Source organism: Papaver somniferum, chromosome 5 (genome assembly GCF_003573695.1).
Source record: "Papaver somniferum cultivar HN1 chromosome 5, ASM357369v1, whole genome shotgun sequence".
Taxonomy (NCBI): domain Eukaryota; kingdom Viridiplantae; phylum Streptophyta; class Magnoliopsida; order Ranunculales; family Papaveraceae; genus Papaver; species Papaver somniferum.
Genome location: NC_039362.1, coordinates 17,507,156 through 17,532,341, shown reverse-complemented (window position 1 = coordinate 17,532,341; position 25,186 = coordinate 17,507,156). Strand labels below are relative to the sequence as shown.

At 35.3% G+C, this 25,186-nt stretch overlaps 2 protein-coding genes across 4 annotated transcripts; both read right to left on the bottom strand.

Moving 5' to 3' along the window:
* Positions 1-45: 45 nt before the first annotated feature.
* Positions 46-4,152, bottom strand: LOC113281077 (putative protease Do-like 14). 3 transcript variants are annotated; one of them, XM_026529721.1, is made up of 9 exons: positions 3,956-4,152; positions 3,667-3,719; positions 2,932-3,217; positions 2,779-2,839; positions 2,531-2,661; positions 1,400-1,523; positions 699-791; positions 446-562; positions 46-272 (listed from the first exon to the last, which is right to left on the bottom strand). In XM_026529721.1, exons 2-8 carry the CDS (start codon positions 3,701-3,703, stop codon positions 473-475), a joined length of 822 nt encoding a protein of 273 aa, XP_026385506.1. In that variant the 5' UTR covers positions 3,704-3,719; positions 3,956-4,152; the 3' UTR covers positions 46-272; positions 446-472. The 3 variants fall into 3 exon arrangements, with proteins under 3 accessions (XP_026385506.1, XP_026385509.1, XP_026385508.1); XM_026529724.1 differs by having other exon boundaries at positions 3,667-3,713; XM_026529723.1 differs by lacking the exon at positions 3,956-4,152 and having other exon boundaries at positions 3,667-3,942.
* Positions 4,153-12,152: 8,000 nt separating this feature from the next.
* LOC113278804 lies at positions 12,153-13,775 on the bottom strand. Its single transcript, XM_026527549.1, has 3 exons — positions 13,218-13,775; positions 12,725-13,070; positions 12,153-12,583 (listed from the first exon to the last, which is right to left on the bottom strand). Exons 1-3 carry the CDS (start codon positions 13,773-13,775, stop codon positions 12,153-12,155), a joined length of 1,335 nt encoding a protein of 444 aa, XP_026383334.1.
* Positions 13,776-25,186: the final 11,411 nt, after the last annotated feature.

Sequence of the window (25,186 nt, the reverse complement as noted above, 5' to 3'; positions counted from 1 at the left end):
TATAAAGTTTACGGAGAACCTTGGTATAGTTTAAGAGATAAATCATTTCTAAGTTTTACTATTTATTATCCGTAAGGGTATAATTGTTAAAAAATACTTAAACATACTTCCATTTCCTCCTTGCCTTAAGAATTGTGCAAACTCTGCTTAACATACCTGATAATTACCACTACAGACTACTGAAATATTTTACAATGAGGGGAACAAGAGAAACAGTCTCCTGGAGTTAGACATCACCCATCATTACCCATCGTTTCTTAGGAAGACACCAACTGCAAATTAAGAATATTAAAGTAGAAAATAATGAGTTAAATAACATAAAATCCCAAAAATTTACTAGATAAAAGCAAATACCAATATACCAGAAAAATGGATAACACAAGGAAATTTACCATGACATGTACTTCGACTTGCATCGTTACCAAAGTGAGCGAAATTAAATTACCTGTAAAACTGATCTGGGCTCAACTCCTCAACGACCACAGTCTTCTCCACCAACTTGAATTCTTTTAGCAACTCTATCTCTAGTGCCTCCCCAATCTTTCACCATAATTACTTCAAACTAATACAGCCAAAAATTTATGGATTTCATAAGATAATGCAATCATAAAGAAAAAAAGAAACCGAGATACTCAACTTATAAGAACAACAAATAATACTTCAAGCTCGTATAAACCAACAATGTAAACGTGTCATACCTCAACAACACTCTGAATAATGTCTCCACCACAACGGAGAAGAACATCCCCCGCACGTATACCAGCATAATATGCAGGGGACAGTGGTACTACCTATAGATAATAAATGAAAGAATTTTTATTTGTGGCGCACATATAGCTACCATTCAATAGATACATACACGACTGCTTACAGTACAAACTAGATTGTTTGCTTCTCAATCAATTAACAACTCCGAACCATGATAGAATCGGAGGGGGAATCAAATGCCATATATCAAACAGACAAGAAGGAAATTAATATTAGGAATTGATAACTCACAACTACACTTAGTTCATATGAAGTTATGTGCCTATTTTATCAAGCTACAAAAGAAAGTATGCTATATAACCATTGTTTTTCCAACTGCTATCATAATGAGCAAATCGCATACACTTTTGAATATTTGTTATATTATATACCCTTGAACCCAAAGATAATAAGCACTTGACAAAATAAATTTTCAATTTGATTAAAAACATTAGTGGTTATCAGCTTGACTTAAATTTATTTGAAATGATCAGAAAAGTAATAAACATAGACATCAAACTCCAGAAACAATGCATTCCGAAAGTAGAAAGCTTTGACATACAAAATTACAACCTTCATAATGCAAACTTTTAGTCACATTCTCTTGTATTAACTGAGTAGAAATTACACAAAAGGGTAAGAAGCATTGTACCTCTTTAACAAGAATTCCTGTAGATATGTCAGGAAATGCCCGGTTAATTTTTTCCATCATTTGCATACTTGTTCCAGTAGAGAAATTAGCTCCTTTGATTCCAAAATTAGGCCGAACAAATTTCCTATATAATAAGAAACACATTAAATCATGATCACTACTATGGTAATTTTTACAATGAAATCTTCGTAAACAACAGGTGATTGTTGCAAATAATCAAATGGTGCTCTAGCTGGTGATAACACTCAAAGCCCAAATCATGCAGTAATGTCCACAAAATTATAAGTATAAGGCCAAAAAACAATGCCCTTGGAGCTCAATAATTTGATAAAAAAAATCCACCTTACACATTAACCTTTAACCCGAAATGCATAGCACTATTAAAGCAAGAAAAGACATTGAATGAAGTATCTCAAGCACTTTACAGCCAGCTAGGAGGAGAAATAACAACAGTTTGAAGACTTTGCAAGAGTAAAAGATGGAAAATTATGGTAAAACTAATAAATTTGTAGAGCAAAAAAGTAACTAAATTTGCGCTAAACTATGAAAGTGATGAATCAGGGCACAAAGTGGTGCAGGAGCATTTTAGGATTTCTATATTAGTTAGCTTTGTTTCTTTGTTTTTATTTATCAGCTCCTACAGAGGCGTTTTGGTCAGTCTAGATAGTTTTACGTTTCTTTCCTACGGTTTCTTTGTAGTATAAATAGTAGTTATCGTGACCTTTAGAAGACGGACTTGATTATTGTTTTAGAAAATATTCGAAGGATTATCAAAGAGTAATTTGGCTTTGTGCCATGGACTATATTTATCAACATCTGGTTGATTTCTATAGATCTATTTATCTGTTCTCTGTTTTCTAGTAGTTTATGCCTGTGTGTTAGCCAGTCCGCATCAATTGGATTCAGAGCCGAAATCGATTCTACAAACTTCATTACAAAGCCAAAGAAATATGATGATGATCCTATAGAGAAAGATAAAGGTTGAAGTAGAGTATGTTGGGCAGCTCTTACAAAAGTATTTAAACAAGAGAGTTAAGGGGGAAAAGCAGAAAAAGGACTACTGTCAGTCTTGTTTTTGTTATAATAAAACAGTTGCGTTACAGGAAATAACATGCAAAACATTTAACTTACCCGTGTTTTTCGAAGTGTTCTATGCACTTCAAAACAATATTAATAGGCATAAATGGTGTGTATTCTTCGAGAAAGAAATTGATGCCAATTACCTCTCCATCACCATTAATGAGAGGTCCACCAGTACCACACTAACACAAGAGTAAAAACAATAAGTAAGCGAATCTCGTCTTTTTTATATTGGTTAGAGCGAAATACTGAAAAAGAAAAGCAAAAGTAAAATACAAGAATAATAACAATTAAATTACCTTTGAGATGTTGCAGGTCGTTTTGAGCATCAGCGGACAATCCAAATCGCAACATTCATTTCTGAACAAAATATACAAAACAAAAGTAATTAATAAAAAAATCTTAATAAATAACAATCATGTGCAACAAAGAGAAAATGTAATGTTTTTTACCTGAATGTTCCAGGAGCAGACATCACTGTATATGGTTCCTGAAAGAACCGACCAACAGATATCACCTCATCTCCATGGGAAAGATGAAAAGTGTCAGAGTGTCGACGAAGAAATCCCCCTCTTGCAGCTGCTTTATTGATCACTTTGACACCTTTCAGAATTGCAGGCACCAACGGTTGAATTGATTCAACTTTCAGAAGTGCAATGTTATAATGGATATCATACTGAAACGCACGAACATCAAATCTCCTTCCAATCTCCTTCCATCGTGCAAACAAATTTGGGCCTAATATAACAACAAAATTATTCAAAAATAATATTTTATAATAGTTCAACAAGCTCATTACTCATAAGTAAGTTATGAACACTAACCACATACTCAACGCCATTTCTAGAATCACCAAACATGCTTCCAGATGTTAATATAGTAGATACATATTTCATGTTAACTTGATCACATTTGATAACTGTGCCGCTACCAAAGAAATGAAATTTTTTATCAGCAGAAACAGATGCCATGCTCACTACACTTTTAGATACTTTTACGGTTGATATTTTTATGTCACTAGATAAATCCTTATTCTGCTTGTGCATGCTATCAAACTTTTCGCCAAAAGTATTCACATATTGACACCAAGAACCTAAAAGGAACCACAAGATAAATGAATCATAACCCTAAAACTTAGAAATCCAAAACAGCTAATAATCCGAACTAAAAAAATAAAATCTACTAACCTGTGCTCTTCTTTCTTTTAGAATTTGATTGCTCCATTATCTCTTTCCTTTTACTTTCACATATGCACAAATTTCCCAATTAGGAAGTATAATTTGGTTCAGTATGATAACCCCAAAACTCAATAAGTTTAGAGACCTAGAAATCAAAATTTACAAAAGAAAACAGTCTAATGCCCATCCTAATAACTACTGCAATCAACCCTTCAAAACTTAGCGAAAAACAAAAACACCCCCTTCTCATGATTCCGTAAACACCCATAGAAAAAAGAGAGGAGAGAAAGATAAATACCTTAAGTTATAAAGAATATTTAGGAAAACCTTTTTTTTTCCACGAGAAACGAAAGAGAGAAACCAAAAGATCTAAAACTTGTCTGAATTATTTTTCGGGAAAAAATCTAAAACTTCAACTCGGGATTTCTCTCCGAAAATAATACAAGAAACTAGGCTAGATTTGGTGATTTTACTGATAAATTTATTGTAGGGGAATATTAAAAGTTCTATTAAAAAGGAAAGAACCGTTTTTGGGCACCACTCTTCTTCTCTTTTCTTTTTCTTTTTTGTTTTTTTTAGGGACCATTATTTTATTTTGGACAAGTTATTTGAAATAGTACGAGGACACTCCTTATCCATATATTTTATTTTATGATCAACATATCTTGTCCTCTGCGCTTGGTGTTCAACAAGGTGATCCGCTTGGTCCCCTTTTGTTTGCTCTGACACTTCACCCCCTTGTAAAATCTATTGCTTCTCGCTGTCAGCTGGATTTGCACGCTTGGTACCTGGATGATGGCACTATCATTGGTGACACGATGGAGGTTGCCAGAGCTTTGAGTATTATAGAATCTGAAGGACCAAGTAGGGGCTTACATCTCAACATCAAGAAGAATGAGGTTTTTTGGCCCACGCTTGATCCACGTAGCATTGAGGTAGGTGTTTTTCCCCCCGATATTGGCCGGCCTAGTAAAGGAGTTAAGCTGCTGGGTGGTCCTGTGAGTTTGGATTTGGACTTCATGAGTGACATGGTGCTTAATAGGGTGAACAAGACTATCCATCTTATGTCCGCTATCAAAAAGCTCAAGGATCCTCAAAGTGAGTTGTTGTTACTCCGCAATTGTGTCGGTGTATCCAGGTTATACTTTGCAATGCGCACCACCAATCCAGAAGCTCTGCACCTGGCCTCTGACCTCTTTGATGACCACTTATTCAAATATTTGAGGCTTTTAATCACGGGAGATGGGCCTGGTTTTGGGCCTTTGCAACAAAGACTGGCCACTCTTCCTATCAAAGATGGGGGACTTGGTGTTTATACTATGGCCGACACCCGTTCCTACTGTTATCTCGCCTCCCAGATTCAGACTACTTCAGTGCGGAAGACAATACTTGGTAGCTCTTTCTTACTGGATAACGGGACTGCCTATCAGTTGGCTCTTCAGAAATTTATTCAGGTATGTGGTTTGCCTTTTTCTTACCGCGTCGATGACACTTCCCCCCCCCCCTCCATGCATTCTCTGGCAGTCACTTATTTTGATGCAGTTAAGAAGCATATCCCTGTCCAATTTACCTTGTCTGCAAGAGATTCCATTATGTGGCAATGCAATCAGATCAAGCATGCTCAAGACTACCTCTTAGCTGTCCCTATCAATGGGTTGAATCAGTGCCTTGGCCCCAGACAGTTTAGAGCAGTTGTTTGTTATCGCCTCGACATCCCTTTGTTTGTTGAAGATGGTTTGTGCTCTTGTTGTAATAGATCTATGGATATTTTTGGAGACCATGCATTACATTGTGCTAATGACGTGGGGTTGAAGTTTCGTCATGATTTAGTTAGGGATGTTATTGCGAGTATTTGCTACAAAGCTGGTGTTCCTGCACGCAAAGAGGTCTCTTTGGGTTTTTCTTCAGAATCTGGCAAGGATTTACGCCCAGCGGATATCCTTGTTCTCAACTGGGAAAACGGCCAAGGTGTTTGCATGGATGTCACAGGTGTTTCACCTTTTACTGGTGATGGAGTCCGTTCTTTCATTCCGGGGAAGGCTATTTCTAAAGCAATTGCGCGCAAATGTTCTAAATATTTGAGTGAATGCGATTCGCATGGTTATGGTTTGGGAGTTTTGGCGTTCACCACCTTAGGGGAACTCAGTGAAGACATTGTTTGTTTTTTCAAGCGTTTGAAGAACTGTTTAGTTAGTCATGATGCTGGTAGTGGTCTAGGTAGTTTTATTTTCCATAAATTGGGTGTTGCTATTCAAAAAGGGGTTAGCGCCCAGCTTGTTGCTCGGATGCCAACTAAGAACGTTTATTAAATCTTGCATAATAAGAAATATAATCAAAATAATATAAAGGTATTTTTATCTTGATTATTTTTGTGTAATGATTAGTATAATTAACCATTGATTAAGGTTAAATTATAGTTGATTTTTTTTTTTAAAAAATAGAATTATTGAGTGATTAAAGTAGTAGTAGAAGAAGAAGATAGAGATTTTTTTTCTTTTTTTTTTGAGATCGGTGATTATGGAGAAAAATCATCCTTTTGTTATTAAGATATGCTTTTAACTTAGTTATTGTTGCTATAAATGGCCTAAAATATCTTCAAAATGAAAATCGTAAGAAAAAATTTCAACTAGGTCAACATAGTTCGGTTATATTATATGAAGAACATGTAACCGAACTTTCTGCAAATGTAGTTCAGTTAATAAATCCAAAATACACAGGTAGCCGAACTCGCTTTTAATGGAAGTTTTGATGAGTTCGGTTAACAGGCTCCGGGACAGGTAACTGAACTTTTATTCCGGAGTAGACGGAGTAATGTTCGGTTTCCAACATTAATTTTCGACTGAACCGAACTCAACATTAGAGTGAAGTTCGGTTAGAAAACTTTTTTTTGTTTGCGAACTAACCGAACTCAACATATTAATTTTCAGAAAAGGGTTCGATTAGCAGTTTTTTTTTTTTTGCGAACCAACTGAACTCAACATATTGATTTTCAGAAAAGGGTTCGGTTCGGTTAGCAATTTTTTTTTGCGAACTACCCGAACTTAGCATTTGTTGTTCGAATACAAGTGTTCGGTTAAAGGAAAAATATATTTCAATTAACCTAACCAACCCAACAAAATATATTGGTTTCAATGAGGACTTCAGTTAAAACTATTTTTTGCGAACCAACCGAACTCGGAGTTCGGTTATGAAAAATTAAATTCGTGATAACCGAAGTGTTCTTCGTGTTCTTGGTTTCAGAATGTTCGGTTACAAAACTAGTTTTTTTAAAACTATTCCTTACCAAACATGCCATTTTAACTTCCATTTAAACCATATTTTTATGATTTCTACTCAATTTTCCCAATCAAAAAACGAATTAAAAAGATTGATGAGTTTTTCAATCGAACGAGGAACGTCAAGGAAAAAGAGAAGAAGAAGAGAATAATTTTTTTTTTCAAAACTAAAAAATTTCGATTCCCCTCCTGTTTTTGTTTTTGTTTTTGATTTTGGTTACTAGATTCATTTAGATGTATATGATTAGATTTATATAGTTATTAAGTTAGTTTTAGTTTAAGTTAATGTAAAGGGTAAATGTGTATTACCTAACTTTATGATACCCCTTATATAAGTATAGGGAGGTTGGCCTAATAAGACCATGGTCCCCCGAAAAAATCATGGTCCCTGAAAAATGGTTCAAAGGAAAACAAATCCATTTGGTCAATTATTGGGCCGGACTAGCACAGTTTGGTCCTTCGAAAAAACGGGATTTCAATCTGGCCCAACGAAAATATTTTGGGATTTCCGGCCTGTTCAGTTTACGGGAAGAGAATGCGATACCTGAGAATATATGATTCCAGGAATATAGTTCCCCGAGAATATGATTCCTTTAATCTTGTTTGGTTTAGTCAGGATTAGGATCAAAAAGTAAGTGAATAGTTATCAAAATAAAAATAAAAACATTGAAAGAAAATCGATTTCCTACCGATGGGAATCATAAACCCCCCTTCTAGGTGGGTTTTCTATTCCCTATATTTGGAAAACCTAAAAGTAAAGTAATAGAATTCATGCAGTTATTACACTTCCCAGGAATACGATTCCATACCCATAAAACAAACACGCTATTCGACCTGGCCTAACGAAAATATTTTTAAACGCCTAAGAACAGTGCATCACAGTATTATATATGGATGACTGCATCCCATTAAAAATAGAACCCTGTTTTAGGGCATACCATATAAAGACAAAAGTTGGTTATTAGATAGTAATCTTAAAAGTCCCTTATCCATATATTTTGCTTAATGTCAAAATTGTCCTTATTTATATTTTTTATTTTTTAAGATTTAAATTTTTAAATTTTTAACTTTTTTTTTCTTTTTTTTTATTCACAACACACTAGGTTCAGGTGACAAATTTTCAGCCGAACTTGAAGAACGATGAGAAGTTCGGCTGATAATTTATTGGCCGAACCAAGGTGTTATAAAAATATACCTATATTCGGCTGACAAGTTATCAGCCAAACCTCCCTCTGTAACTATCGAACTTAGGTTCGGCTAATTCGAGCAAAAAATAAGACAAACGCACTTAGTGTTGTTCTTCATAAATCGAAGTTTGGCTATCATTTTTGTGTTTAATTATCATCCGAACTGTTCATCAGCACATTCAAGATGAAAAAAACAATGAGCAATTCGACTAATAATTCGTTTTAATTATCAACCGAACTTAATTCTGCAACTACCAAAAATTTCTATTTTCTTTAATCTTAATCTATCAATCAAATTTAGAAGAAAAAAAAAGACATGGGTTTGTGAGAAATACTTTTGTCGTACATCTTGGTTGGTATAGGGAAGAGAGAATATTTTGAAAAAAAACAAAAACAAATTTAAATTTTAAAAATCAAAATCAAAATCAAAAAAATTTAAATGACAAAATAAATAATAAGTAACTCAATTAATTGAGGGTAACTAAGTAATTTACCTATCCTTGAATACCCCTTATCACCACACCCTAGTTAGGGTAATCATTTTGTATGCCATAAATTTTTTTTGTATGCCCTGAAACATGGTTCTAAAAAAATATGGAGATTTCTTGATAGGTCCTAGGCCATATAGTTATTTCTACTGGCACCCATCCATATTATAAGTTTACCCGGAGGTACAAAATATTTTAAAACAACAAAAAGACGTAATAAGCCCATGTGCCAAACGTGTGTAGAATACACGATCCAGAAAATCGCTTGTTACGCTAACATTAATTAGGTCTTCTGAAACTGTCAGACTGACAATCTAAAAAACAAATCAGAGAAAAAATAAAATCAGTTATTATCGCCTCTGATTGATGAAGTGAAATATGTTCAAAAGCTAATATCATATCTGCAAAAAGGATACTAAATCATAAGAACCTAATCAAATCTTCACCTATACTCAAAAATCAGTTCAATTAAACACAAGTCACTTCAATAAAACCAACAATTAACTTTAATAAATCCAAAAACCACTTCAATAACCTTTGATTTTATCTCTACTGAACCAAAAATCAACTTCAATTGAAAAAAACGGTGGAAACAAAAAACAAAGTTCAAGAAAGTCGAAAAAACAAACAGTAAAATCAACATCTAGCATCTCACAATAATCAGTAGCAGAAATCGAGAAATATCCAAATGCATTGAGTTATAAACGTGTGTTCCTCTTTAGATCCAACATTTTATTCCAACTTTTGGTGTTTTGTTATGTTTCAAAAGTGCAGATACCATATATTATATTGATTTATTCGATTTTATGTGGTTTTTCATACATGCAAAGACAGTTTCTAAAATTGTAGATTGCCTAAACTCTATTGATTATGTTTCATTAAACTATGGTGATTGTTCGACTTTAAAATTTCAAAAGGCATTTTATAAACAGTGTAGGATGGATGCATTTTAGTGATTTAGTTTATTTTACAATCATATAGGTGCAGATAGACTATATTGTGGGATTTATAGACAACAGGAACCGAATAATGCTAGTTTTATTATGCTGTGACACAGTAGACACCCAATACAGTGTTTTGGTTTGTCATAGATAACCAATAAGGTTGTTTTTGGTTTTTCATAGATTCAACATTGTGATTTCACGAAAATTAAGAATGAATATACTTTAGTGATCCAGTTTATTTTACAATTCTAGAGGTACAAATAACCTGTATTGCAGGGACGTGTAGTCAATCAGTAGCGAAATCTCCGCTTTTATTATTATGTGACACTGTAGATACCCAATATATATGATAGTTTTTGGTTTGTCATACATTCAACATTGTGTTTTCATGTGCATTTTATGCAAATGGTTTTTAAGGTTTACCATCTTTGTAAGTGCAAACTAGATATACTATTTTGGAAGTGTAGAGTCTTATGACTTCTTACGTTCAAATGTTGTTTGTTTGATTTTTGATACATACAATTGAAAAAATGATCCTAGGCACAGATTTCCTATATTGTGGTTATTTGTTTGGTTTTTCATGCTTGCAATAGTACAGTGAGATTTACACCAACTGATTTTTCCTAGGATTAATTATTGTTCATGGTTTTTTCCGGCTAAGCAAATCTTGTTTGTTTTAATTTTTGGTACATGCAATTGAAGTTTCTTTTATGATCTTGGAGTGCAGATAGCATATATGGTAGCTATTGTATTCATTCTTATGTGATTCTTTACATTTTCGTCAAATGCAGTGCATAATTCATATACATTTTTATTTTTATACTTATATGATATTTTAATAGTTCATATTTCCTATAATGTGGTTATTTATTTGATTTCATACATGTGATTGAATAGTATAAAGAGATTTATGCCAGTTATCTTTTCTTTTTCTTTTTTGATGCAAAGGAATGGATTAAATTAAGTTGGGGAAATTCCAAAGTCTAATAACAACTGACGCTCAACACACTTAGGTGGTTGATCAAACCAAGTCTGGGAGATAGAATTCTTCCTATTGTATTTAGCTAACGTATCAGCAGTTTTATTACATAATCTAGGAATGAACTTACACATCCAATGATGGATTGTGTTTAACTTATCAAAAGTATCTAGCAAGATGTCTTCATTTTCCCAAGCAATACCTGAAGAGGTTTTGTTGATGTAGCTTTCTATGTTCTTGAGGTCAGTCTCAAAAATAACATGCGTAATCTCCAAATCCATGCTCCAGCTGACAGCATCTGACAAAGCTAGACACTCGGTGCTTTCAGATTCATTTACTCATGCATAGCATTTTAACTTTCCTCCGCACCATTTACCTGTAGAATCATGTATAAGAGCAACTCCAGTTAGACCTGTATTAGAGTCAAGTGAAGCATCACAACTAATAGTATGAAAAGAACTAGGGGGTGGTTTCCATGCAGGGGTTATATTAATGCATTGGGAAACTCTATAGCGGTCTACGGATTGCCTGTTATTGAGCGTATCAATATAACTAGCATAACTTAGAGCTCTTTTTGCCGTAGCGATGGGATCTGCTTTCTTATGCTGAAAGTTAGTTTCGCATCTTTGATTCCAGATCGTCCAAGCAACAATCATGATACGATTCAAGTTGAACCCCTATGTAGCAGCTTGTGAAGCTTGATTCATCCAACCCTCAAAAACCATTGTTATGTCTGCATGAAATGTTGCCAGGACTGCTGCTCCTCCAAGTATTTGCATCCAAACAGCCCTTGATAATGGGCAAAAGAACAGTACGTGTAGGAGAGACTCATCAAATTGCTTACATAAAGGGCACAAGCAATTAATATAACTGCAGTTCTGAGAAAGTCGTACTTTGGTTGGCAGAATATCAGAGAGAACTTTCCACCAAAAATGTTTGACACGAGGCCAAGTTTCTATTTTTCAAAATAGCTTCCATCTCGTGTTTGAATTACCAATCTTCTGAGATATCTATATATTGCCAAGACTTAAATCATGAAGTTTGTTGTAGGAAGACTTCAGTGTGAACTCCCCATTCCTTGTAAGAATACAAACCAGTTTATCTTCTACAGAATTAGGAATCCTCATATTGATTATTAGATTAACTGTATCCAAATCAAACAGATAATGAAGTAATGGCTCATTCCATTGTCTGCTGCCTTGTATGAATAAATCTTGAACCCAGATATAATGCTCACTGTCTGTGTTACCTTGTCTTAGGATTGGGGGATGATCTAATACAGATATCCATACATCAAGCCATATCTTTATTTTCTTTCAATTTCCCAGTGTCCACCTATTGTGATTCTTTATGAAGGGGATTTGTTTTTGCAATCCTCGCCAGGCCCAAGACTAACTAGTCTTGAGATTTGCATGCAAAATATGAGTGCCAGGATAATATTTAGCTTGCATTGCTTTTACCCACTTCTCTTCAGAATTGATGCACATTCTCTAGACAACTCTAATGAGTAAAGCTTGATTTAAGAGTTTCAGATCCCTGAAGCCTTATCCACCAAAATGTTTGTCTAACCCAAGCTTCTTCCATGAAGTAATGCAGATGCCATTATGTTCTTAAAAACCTCACTAAAATTTTCGCTGCAGATTATCAATTTGTTTGATAATTTCAGAAGGAATTTGTAAACATCCCATAGTATAGGCTGGTATTGTATTAGTGACAATCCTTATCGTAAGTGATTTGCTGCATTGTGACATGGATTCACTATTCCAGTTGAAAAGACGATTTTTCACCCTCTCCACTAAACCTGTGAAGCAGTTAACCTTGTTCTTTCCAATGATAATAGGAATTCCTAGGTATCTCTCATTAGAATTCATCCTAGGAACCTTTAGTCTTCGAGTAAGAATCCTGCAAAACCTCTGTGGTACATTTGCACTATAATACACACTTGATTTACCAAAATTTACCATATGACTAGACGCTGCTCCAAAATCTTCAATTATCTTGAGAAGATTATTCACATTGTGCAAGTCAGCATTAATAAATAGCAGACAATCGTCTGCGAAGAATAAGTGAGATATTGGAGGAGCATTATGTACAATTTTAATACCTTATATCTGGTTGGATTGTTCAGCCTTTAGGAGTTGTCTTGAGAAGGCTTTCATTACAATTATAAAAAGGTAAGGTGACAGAGGGTCACCTTGCCTTACACCTCTTGAGGGAGAATACGGTTTGCATGTAGCGTCATTCAAAAGTATGGAGATTTTAGTTGTGCTGACACATTGCATAATTAGATGACAAAATTCTTCACAGAATCCTAACTTCAACATAACATCTCTTAAGAAGGACCATTTAAGCCTATCAAAGGCTTTAGACATGTCTAGCTTCAAAGCAAGATACTTGTTAACTTCTTTTTTATTCTTCATTGTATGAACAATCTTCTGAGCAAGATGGATGTTATCTGTGATTTTCCTTCCTTGAACATATGCAGCTTGAAGTGGAGATATTACTTTTCCCATAATTTTCTTCAGTCTCTTTGATATAATCTTTGAGATGATTTTATAAGAAGAATTACAAAGAGCTATAGGTCTTAGATCAGATGGGAACTACTTGTTTTTTGTTTTTGGAATCAGTGAAATATTAGTAGCATTCAAACTTTTTAGAAGATAACAAGTTTGAAAGAATTGTTTCACCATCTCTACTACATCATTACCCACAATCTCCCAATGATGCTGAAAGAATCCAGGTGGGAATCCATCTGGACCAGGTGCTTTCCAAGGCTTCATGTCTTTTAAAGCTCTATGTATTTCAATATTGTTTGGGACTCTCATTAACTCCAGATTGTCTGCAGAATTAATCAAAGAAGGAATGCAACTTATGATATCATCATTTCTGTCAGTCACAGTGGAAGTATGGAGAGAACTGTAATGATCAATTAATAGATTTTCTAGTTCCTCCCTAGAAGTGCACCAGTTTCCATTTCCATCTTTTAAAGCCACAATATTGTTTCTTGTTCTTCTTTTGTTTGCATTAGCATGATGGTATTTTGTGTTTCCATCCATTTCAAGATAATATTCATCTCTTGCTTTTTGGCCCCAAAATTCATGTTGTATTTGATGCCAGTGCTCTATTTGATTCTCTACACGAATTACTTCATTGTCATTATCTAGGTGCTGACTGTTTTGCTGTAAAGCCTCCAACTGCTGATGAAGAAGAAACATGTTACTTTTAATGTCTCCAAACTTCTCCATATTCCATTTTGAGATGTATTTTCTTGTGATAATAAACCTTCTTTATAATCTAAAACCATGAGACCCATTAACTTGTACTCCCCAAGCAGTAATGATCTCATTCTTTAAAGTGTCATCTTTCTCATAGCATTGGAAGTATTTCCAATTCTTTTTTTTTGTTGCCATGTTGAATAAAAGTATCTAGCATTATAGAACAGTGATCTGACCCCAATTGAGGTAGGTGTAAGAGTTTTGATTCTGGGAAAGATATGAACCAATCACTGTTAACAATAGCTTTGTCAAGTCTTGATCTCCTAATGCCAGTACCATGAATATTACTTGACCAGGTGAAACATCTACCAGTATACCCCAAATCTTCTAGACCAGCTTCATATATGAGATTAATATAAGATGAATCCCTGGATGAAGAAGTAACACTATTAGAAGTATGAGAATGATTTGAAGAAGAAGAAAGATTGCCATTGACATGTATTATCCCTTCATTATTGAAAACCAGATTTAGATCCCCAAGAACTACCCATGGTTGTGTGATGCTTTGACTTAAATCTTTGATATAAGTCAACTGCTTCTCCTTATGTTGTGGATAAGAAGACCCATACATACATGTAAGTAACCATTCTGGTTTTGAGGGATCATCTTGTACTAGGCAATTGATTATCCAGGAATCTGCATTCACAACTTTAAAATGGAAACCATCTTTCCATAACAGAATTAGACCACCTGCAAGCCCCCTTGAGGGTATCAACTTAAAATTTGGAAACTTATATTGTTTAATGAGTTTCTTCATTCTATCCTCACCTATCTTAGCTTCAGAAATAAAAATGATATCAGGATCATATATAATGAGAAGGTCTTTGAGATGGTCTCTGGTTTTTTTGTTAGCAAAACCTTGACAATTCCAAGCTAGGGTTCTCATGTTTCTAAATGTATGTTATAGTTTCCCAAACAATATGTGGTGTAATAGTAAACTGAGTAAATAGTAAATTCAGAATGCACTAAAGTGTAATTTATACTAAAGCAAGGAAAATTTAATGGAAATTTTAGATATACCTCAGTTGCATTATCCTCCAGATGAAGCATAAGATTCTTCTTTGTGCCTTTGCATTGCATATCATTTTCTCCAGTTTTCACCCCATTTATATTTCCACCACTTGATTTTTATGGCATATCATTAGTAACTCCACCATGGCCAGCTAAAATAGGACCTTGAATAGAGGGATTAGAACCATTGTCTTGAATTTGTTGGTTTCTTGCTCTTTTAGAAATTCTTTCTTCTTCTGCATCAGGCATTGACTCCTCCTCATGAACCTTATCATTAGGTTCAATATCCTAAGTTGTAGCAGCATTGCCCTGACTCTTCTTATCCATATGTTATTCGTACTCTTTGACTGTCATAGCCCGTTCCTTAAGTAATTCAGCGACCTCTTCACAAATATTATCATCATGATCAATAATATAACATTGGTCGCAAAGACTATGGGTTTGTTTCAACCAATGATATCTAATCCAAATTGGTTCTCCATGATTCGAGTTCCACCATTCTCCTCTCTTTAATGGTTCTGAGAGATCTATTTCAATCCTAGCAGTGATCATGTTGCCTGAACGTGGCCTACAATTTTTTGGTACAATGGACATCTTCTTACCCAAATATTATATGGATTCATTAACAACTGCTTCATGATGATGCTCTAGCAGTAGCCCCTTGAATTGGACACTCCAAGCTTGTTTTCTGAACACATAATCCGCATATGATGTTGCTGTAGAATATTCTTGTAGTGCAAGCAGGCATATTTGAACATTCCATGGTGATTTTTTTAGAACATCCATCATATCCTTTTCAGAATTAAACTTGAACACACACTACACCAAATTCTGGGATTAGAAACAGAACCAAGTAGTTACTAAAACGGGTTGTAACGCCTCTCGCGCTGTTGCAAAAGTGGGTGTTACATTTTGTTTGTAACGGCTTTGTAGCCATTACGAATTTTTGTTGTAACGTCCCTTGTAACAACTACGAGCCATTAGGATTTTGCCACGTAGTAACAGCTGTGGGCCGTTACGAATATATTTTGTAACAAGGGTGCCGTAACGTTGACGAGCCGTTACTACGTGGAACATTGTAATAGCTTAGAGCCGTTACTACGTGGATGTTAGTAACAGCTTGGAGCCGTTACAAACTTTTTTGTAACAGCAAAAAAATTACTGCCGGAAATAAGTCGGAATTCTAAATTCAATACATTCATAACCACACTCAACAACAATTTCTTCAATCTATGCAAAAGAACATTCATTCAGTTCATAATCACATTCATTCAATTCATCTCAGGTTCATATAACAAAAGAACTGAAATTTCTCTAAGTACCAAACTTTTTTTTTTAAGTCTCAAATTTCTAAAGGAATACATGGAAGGTTCCAAGTTTCTAAGGGAACAAATACAAACTTACTAACTTCCTAAAAAACTTGAAGACATGCAACTTACAAATCTTGAAGCTCCTTTGTTCTCCACCCTTTCTGATGAAATAGAGCATCATTCAAATAACAACTAGTTCATTATATCCTTTGCATAGTGGCACTATCTTTGGTCCTGCAGCAAACCAAAGTCCATTAGTTGTCTCACCAGAACTGAGTACAATTGTAAGAAACACGAAATCAATCAAGTATACAAGTGCCAGCAAACCCTTTTTTTAACACAATCTAATGTGTCATTAAAAACAACTCAGAAAGAGAAAACAGTCTATATGAACTCTTTGACTGAGCAACTTGGAGTCGCATGCAACAATTTTAACCTTGCCAACATTCTCTTGGCACTCCTCGTTCTTAAACAACGCATCTTGCAAGATAAAGGTCCAGACATTGTCGCAGAACCTAAAGGTGTGCAGATGTCCCTGTAAGAAAAAACACCAAGCAGTTGATTTAAAATTTAGTAAATATCAAAGAAAATTGAACACAGATTGTAAGAAACTTTGTCCAAATTTAGAAGAAAATGAACAATGACGTGGAACTATAGAAATATCGGGATTCAAAGATCAATACCAATTTCAAATACGAAAGCTGAGGATAAGAAACACTAGAATAATCTAGTATAAGAAAACAAAACTCGATCAAATGATTAATGAAGCAAATGAATCATAGATCTTTTTCTATTTTCATAACAACCTTGAAATGGTGCCAAACTCTCAAGCAATTCTACATAGTGAAAGTCTTAAAGTTTCTGAGTATCTTCTCAAATGTAAAAGTAGTACTACATGCTATGTTTTCCTGTAAAAGTCGTTATTAAGTTGGCTGACCACAAAGTGAACTTGATCATCAGTTCAAGGATAGGGAGTTGGAGACAACAAGGTAACTGAAACTGTGAATGACAAATAACAACAAACAGAGATTTTGCACTACTGAGACGGAGTCCATTTAAAGACACAACAAAAGATAATCAACCTTAGTCCTTCATGCATATGAAATGGTGTTAACAATCAACCTTAGTCCTTTGCTCTAAACATTAATTATAAAGGGACAAAAAGAAAAGTAAAGTTCTGGACAGTTTTGTTGCAATCTAGTGAAAACATATGAGTACAGATAGGGTCCAACACCATAAAAATGAGGTAGAGAAAATGTTGAGTGCTCAATAAAACTTAAATAGTAATGTGTTAAGATGAGAAGCATGGTTTTGTATCGAACCTTAGAGCAGAAAGGTGAATTAATAGGCCATTAAGTCTACAAATCACAGTGGATACTTACTTGATGCCAACCCCACTGCAGTCCACTTTCCACCAGCGCAATACCTCGCAAGTATAAACTGAGTGTGAAATCCACAAATTTAAACTTAATAATTTAAATATAATAACCAAGTGAAGCACTTACCAGGGATTGATGTTTCCCCGACTGGCTACTACTGCTTCAACTGACCTTGTGTGAAGTCCATGTGCATTTACATATAACATAACAAAAACTACCTACATATATATCCAAAAAAATGATGAACTGAAAGAAAATATCCATTCATAAGCCGGTTTGTTTTCACATATATAGAAAAAAGTTACATTGGACCAAAAAAATTGCTTCAGGTAAAGCTCTGTTTCTGCATAGCTGCATGAGAGTATGCGCATCAGTTAGCATAGGTACAAAAGTGTGAACTACCAAAAAAATCAAAAAAAATATCCTATGAGTATGCGCATCAGTCAGAATAAGTACAAAAGTTTGAACTGCGCAAGTATAACAAAAAGATATGTATAAGTCAAGGCAGATATTACGCGATGCTCAAAAAGGCTGAGATCGATTAGCTCAAAAAGTAAGGGACTGTGCATCTTTGTTTGAGAGGAACATATTTGGATGAAGCACATATCCTCCAATTCCGACATCTCTGAAGGTTGTTGCATACTTGTTAGCTTTCGCAGTGATTGCATCTGGCATGAGAATATCATCGATACATACCTTGGCAAGATGTATAGGTATAGGATCTCCGTGAAACTAATTTGCTAAAGTACCAGTACATAGCTCACCAGTTGCAACTACTTCATTCTCAAAGTTCAGTAACAAACAAAGCGGTCCACCACGTACTCTTGATGAAGATGGTGATGCAGAATTCCCAGCAGGTGAACTTGTCGCAGCTGGTGATACAGTATTCCCTACAGGTGAACTTGTTGCAGCATGTGAACCTGTTTTAGGTGAAGAAAAAACATTTGATGGAGTATGCGAGGCTACAAATCTTGAGGTACTGGGAACGTTCGAGCCAACTGATACTGGAATTGCAGATTTAATTTCTTCCACTACACCACACAATTTCACAAAGCCATGAGTCAGAACACCCAGCTTGCCACCTATTTCTTCCACCATCCCACTAAGACCATCCTCCTTCGCTTTCAGTTCATTTACCTTGTGACCCGCTGGAGCAGAAAGATTGATTTGTGTACGAGATATAGGACCGACAGAAAAAACCCGTCCTCTAGAATCTGCCCCAAAAGCTTTAGTCATTGCACAATGTTTTTCTACTCGAAGTCCTGCATCCTGTTTTTCTTTGATCTCATCTTGGACCTTCTTGAGCTTCTCCTGTAGTATTGAGCATAAAAACCAAGTAAATTCCAATATCTTAACTACCTAGTACATATTTCTGAAAGATTTGAAAAACTGACTCACAGCGAACGGAACCGCGCTAGGTAAAATAGAACCACCTTCTTGTGTATGAGCTTTAACCCACACATCCTCAGAATTGATCACTACATCAGGATTTGCGGCCTCCTAAATTTACAAATACAATGTAAAATCATATAGTTGTCCATAAGGATGTTGAGGTAAGTTGTGGATTTAATTGAGTTACAGGTAAGTTGCGAATATAATAAAGTTTGAGGTAAGTTGCAAATATACGTACCAGTTCATCTCTCACCAAAGCATGAGTTTTGCGACCAGTTGTATGTGTGTATCCATATTGTTCTCTTTTCCTCTTATGCTCAATTATACTTTGCTTTGCCTTTTCTTCTCTTTCATTTTCACAAAATTTTATCCAATCCTCTTCTTTGACATTTTGTAGAACATTTATAATCCTTTCTTCATGAGTAGGGAAAGGGTCATAGTAGGCAACGCGTAACTCACTCTTAAATCTCCTCCATGGACCAGAACCGGCCTTCATAATATTTTCCTTTGATGTCTCAGGTACATCAAATCCATCCTGGAAAGATAGAACAAATTAATGCCTTACTTATTGCAACAATGATAAAAGAAGTTAAATGACGAGTGAACAAAAATCATGTCTCGGGTAAGTATTGTACCTTCAGGGTTTTCCAAGTATCATCCTTATACTTTGGAGCCACAACATCCCAGCTTTTATGTGAAATAGGCACATGTGTACTAGCCAAGGCGCCTCTTCGATGACCTAATGTTGTTGCGTTCCTGGAAACTGGTTGTCCATATTCATTGACCTCTACTGCTGCCATACCCTGTGAAATTCAAACATAAAAATAGGGAAAACCAAACAGAGATAAAAGAGAGCATCCACGTTAACAAAAGAGAGCAACCTAACACCTCAAAAATACGTGATCAAACAAATAAAACCAAACAATTCACGAAAAGATAGCAGTCATTGTATATATTGTTGTGTAAGGTAAAACACATCGCAACTGTTTCAGTTCAAACTGAATCAGTAATGAACAGCTTTTTCAAATTCCCATTGTCAGTAAGAACTAACAGAAAAGATGTAGGGACTTCAAATTTATCTACTGAAGACGTTAACTGATGTCGTGAGTGCAACACCACGAACCATCCCTCTTCAGTAAGATCCTTCGAGTAGAACGCTTGAGTAGCTTCAGCTGTAAGGATAAACGGCTCATCCACCATTCTATTTATGCTTTTTATTTTCGACAAGTTGACCTTTACAACCTTTGAAACAACATCAACTTTGCAAGCATTCTTATCTCCAACACTAACCCAATCACAGTAAAAAACAGTTTCTTCAAATTCTAAATAGTTCAAGTTGATTATATCTTTAATGACTTCGCTTGCAGTCTTGTAACAGCTTTCATTGACACCGATGTTTTGCGGTACATTCTTCACTCCAGAACTTAGTTTGCTAAAAGTAAACCCATTTACTTGGTATTTCTTATATGATTGTGCCTTGAAGAGTGGTCCTTGCACGAGTCTTTAAAGTGTTGAATCAGTTTCTTTGGCTTTTAATAACTGTTGTACAGCATGGCAGAGTCATTATCACAACCAAAACCATAAAAAGTTGTATTCAAATCGCTACTAAAATCTTTAGGGTAACACACTACCTCATCGCGCAACCATAGATGAAAACTCTTTGAGGTCTGACCATTAGACGTGTCACCGTTAACATAAGAATCATACTTCCTACAACCAATACCAATTCAAAGACTATCAGATGATGCAAACATAATAATCAGACAACAACTCAATGTTAACTAACAAAAACATTCTACTAAAATGCACTAAGTCACCATCATTCTACTAGACTCTAACATGAATATTTTCGTTTCTGCTGATGAGGACTAAACAAAAATCAGACTTGAATAGACATAAAATAGTTAAGTAAAAGTTACCTTTGCCAGTCATCTATTCCAATATACTTAGATAGGATCCAGTTGTGGCACTGTTCAAATTGTGCTCGAGTCAGAGTAATACTCTTTCCAGAACTAAGATGCATCTCATTGGCACCATCATAGTCATCATCCAAAAAAGCCTGGAGAGTATGTTTATGAGTACCATCACCATCATCTGACACGTCCTCCATAAGGTATAAGCTAGCTTCTCGCAGCGGACACCCTCTTGCAATGCACCCCTGAATGCACCTTTTATTGCGCACCAATCCTTTAAAACCTTTCATTAACCTACAAGAAAATTTAACAGATGAGCAAGGATGATTAATAGTTCAATAATAGTAATTCTCAACTTAAAAATTAAACAACAAAGTAAGGGGTTGTATTTACCTTTCAAAGGGGTACATCCACCTAAATCTGACCGAACAGCAGATTAAAGCTTCATCGGCCAGATGAATCATATGGTGGATACTAATGACAAAAAAAGATGGAGGAAAATACTTTTTTATTACACACATTGCTTCCACCAGACTAGCTTTCGCTTTTAGAAGTTTATCTCTATTGATAACCTTTGCGCATAAAATGTTGAAAAATATACTAATACGGAGAAGAGAAACTCGCAGATCTTTAGGTAATGAAGTCGTAGTATGAACTAGCAATGGAAACAGAGATTGCATCATTACATGGAAATCGTGTGACTTGAAATTCTTTAACTCCGGTGGACTAATGCTCACGTAGTTGCGAATGTTGGAACATAAGCTAGAAGGCACCCTTAAGTTCTTCAGCACTGTACAAAAAGATACTTTTCATCTTTTGTTAAGGTAAATGATCCATCTTCCATTGTTTTTTTACCAGTTGCACTATCCTCTTTCACCCATAACCGCTTTTTAATACCCATAGCTTCCATATCTTTACGTGCATTTACACCATCTTTTGACTTACTATTACCCATGAAAGTGTTAACAATATGCTCAGTTATGTTCTTTTCTGTATGCATAACATCTGTACAATGACGGACTGCGTTCGATCCCAAATTCGGAAAATCATAAAGTATGGACCTTCGAGAAAATAACGAGTGGTCAGAAACATCTTCATCGGCACCCTGTTGCAAACTATCCGCTTTTGATCCTCTTTTACGTTTCTTTGTTGGTGGTTTACCCTTACCCTGTTTAATTTTCATATCTTTCACCATCTTTTGAACTTGCAATCCTGTTAGTGTCCATGGAGCTTTACCATCTTCTACCCCTCCACTGAAATTTGTTTTGTCAAATATGTACTTGTGTTGGGATGGCAGCCATCTTCTGTGTCCCATATAACATATCTTCTTACTATACGGCAGCCACTCTAAAACTGTTTCTTCACCACAGGTAGGACACGCATAATACCCATGAGTCACACATCCATCTAGAGTACCCAATGTCGGAAAATCATGAATGGACCATAACAACCTTTCCTTCAACAGAAAATCAGAGTTCGTGAAGCTGTCGAATGTCATAACACCATCATTCCATAACTCTTTCAACTCCTCTATCAATGGTTGTAAGTAAACATCAATATCTTTACCTGGTGTTGTCGGACCTGATATCAACAAACATGACATGGAGAATTCACGCTTCATACACATCGACGGAGGAAGGTTGTACGGACACAGTATCACCGGCCAACAGCTGTAATTCATACCAAAGCATCCATTTGGATTGAAGCCTTCAGTTTCTATCCCAAGAGTAACATTTCGTGCTTCCTTAGCAAATTCAGGACAAAAATTATCCGCACACCGCCAAGCTGTAGAATCCACCGGATGACGCATGACATTAACATCTCTTTGTGCTCTAGAATGCCAAAGCATTTCCTTTGTTATCCATGGTATACCATAAAGTCTTTGCAGCCTTGCAATTATCGGAAAATGCCTTAACATCTTTTGCGCAACTTGTGTAAGTTTTCTCTCATCATTAAAAAATCTTACGTACCGAGGTTCTTGACATACATGACACTTCACCAATGAACTATTATCCTTCTAATAAAGTATACAGTCATTTACACAAGCATCATAAGTCACATAATCCATCCCCAGCTCTTTAATAATATTCTTGATATCTGGATACTTACATGGCAGGTTGTTACCTTCGGGAAGCAACTCTTTCATCAATTCTAATATTGCGGTAACACCATTGTCTGAAATTCCATTCTGAGTTTTTATGTTGTTCATCACTGTCGCAGCGTACATTATTCACTTTCCATCAGGACATGAAGGATATAATGGTTTTCTTTCCTTCTCAGCCGCTGATCTCTTTTTCTGACCACACCTGCTGGTTCCAACATTCTCATCCAACCCTGCTGTAACATTCTCATCAACACCTACAGTAACATTATCATCAACACATGCTTCTACATTCTCATCCATCCCTTCCCTAACATTCTCATCCACATATGTGGTAATATTCTCATTCAAACCTGTTGTAACATCATCATTATCTTCTACACATTCAGTTGTAGTATTATCCTTATGTGTTAATTGTGCTTCTTGTACTGAACTTTCCCCATGATAGCGCCATGATGTGTTCATCTCATGCATACCATGTTTGAGCAAATGCAATGAGATCTCGCTCAGTGCAACTAAGCCTTTACCATTCACACAACGACGACAAGGGCATGAAAATAAATGACTCCCACCACCATTATTCTTGGAAAACTCTATGAATGACTTCACACCTTGTCTGTATTCTAAAGACTTACGAGGACACTTCATCCATTTCTTGATCCCATCAGATGACATGTTACCCTTAAAAATTGATATTTAACAGAATCAAATAACATCACTTAGTCCTAGTGGTAGGGTTGTCGAATCCCTGCAAGTTAGCGACAGAAACATCCTCTCAAAGAGGAGAGAATGAGCTACAAGTAGCTTTTGTAAATCACCACTAGGACTGTTATCATCATGCTCATAGAGTACATAATCATGCTAATACCAACTTTTATTATAATCAACCAAATAAAATAACTTAATCCTAGTGGTACAGGGTTGCCGAAGCCCTGCAAGTTAGCGACAGAAACATCCCCTCAAAGAAGAGAGAATGAGCTACAAGTAGCTTTTGCGAATAACCACTAGGACTGTTATCATCTTGTTCATTGAGAATCAGTCAATATCATAACAAAAATTCCTAACTTTAGTTCATTTAAACTTAAAAAACTACCTTATCATTAAACTAAAGTTCAAATCATGATGAGCATATTTATGGATAATACTAAAACATAGCAACTTAACGAATATAATCAGCATGTTTCCTAGCTGCAACAACTCAACCAAAACTAAAATAAGCAATATAAGTCAGATAATCCCATACAAACTGGAATTTAGGTTACCAATAGCCGAACTTCAGGGTCTGGTTATTACAGGATCACTGAAGTATATAGCTAAACTACAAAGTAGATGTATCTATCTCACTGAAGTATATAGTCATCTACTTTGTAGTTCAGCATCTTTTAATATTAATAAATGTATGTCAAGTGGATACCTGACATACATGTTAACGTTTTTTAAGAAAAAATTATGCTATCTTATCTATCTCATACCTTGGAAATGCACCAACTTTCGCAGCTTGCTTCAGATTCCGTAACCGATGCTTTTTTTTCTGTTTGTATCTTGGCAAAAGGATCCTCTCCTGGCTCTGCAAAGACCAAGATATAGAACATCATTAGCCAAACTTTTAAAATATATCGACTAAATTTTTATATAACAATAACGGTTACCATGAAGTTATTAAATCACCACAACCACCATTTAATAACATTGGCCAAGAAAAATACTCATATATTTTTGCCTTAAGTTGAGAGTTCATGGTCACAAACAGAAAAACCATGATCCATAAATGTAACGCGGCTGAGGAAAAACTGGTGCATACTTCAAACACAAAATAAAATGGCACCAGCAATTACAGGAAATCCAAACAATCTTGAAAAAATATATTATGTGCACTAACTTGGGAAAAGCAAAACAATCCTTGCTATTCATAAGTTATTAAAAAAGCAAATAAGTGCTAGTGGAGAGTTCACAATGTATGATCCCTAGCCATACTTGTTGATATTCTGAAGTCTCCACCTCATATATTTGTTCAATAACATGAACCAAGAAGAAAAACTCAAATATTTGCTACAACATCAACAAACACTAAATGGTTCACTAGTTCATGCTTAAATTTGCTTTTCAAGCAAAATCTGTAGACAACAAAGATGCAAAGCAAAGGCCAGGAATGAACAAAAAAACCAATTTCTTCAGAACAAGTTTTTGACAATAACTTGTGCACTACAGTTTCTCAGACGACATGTAATTCAATGAACAACATGATTAAGCACAATTGACAATTCTAACCCATACT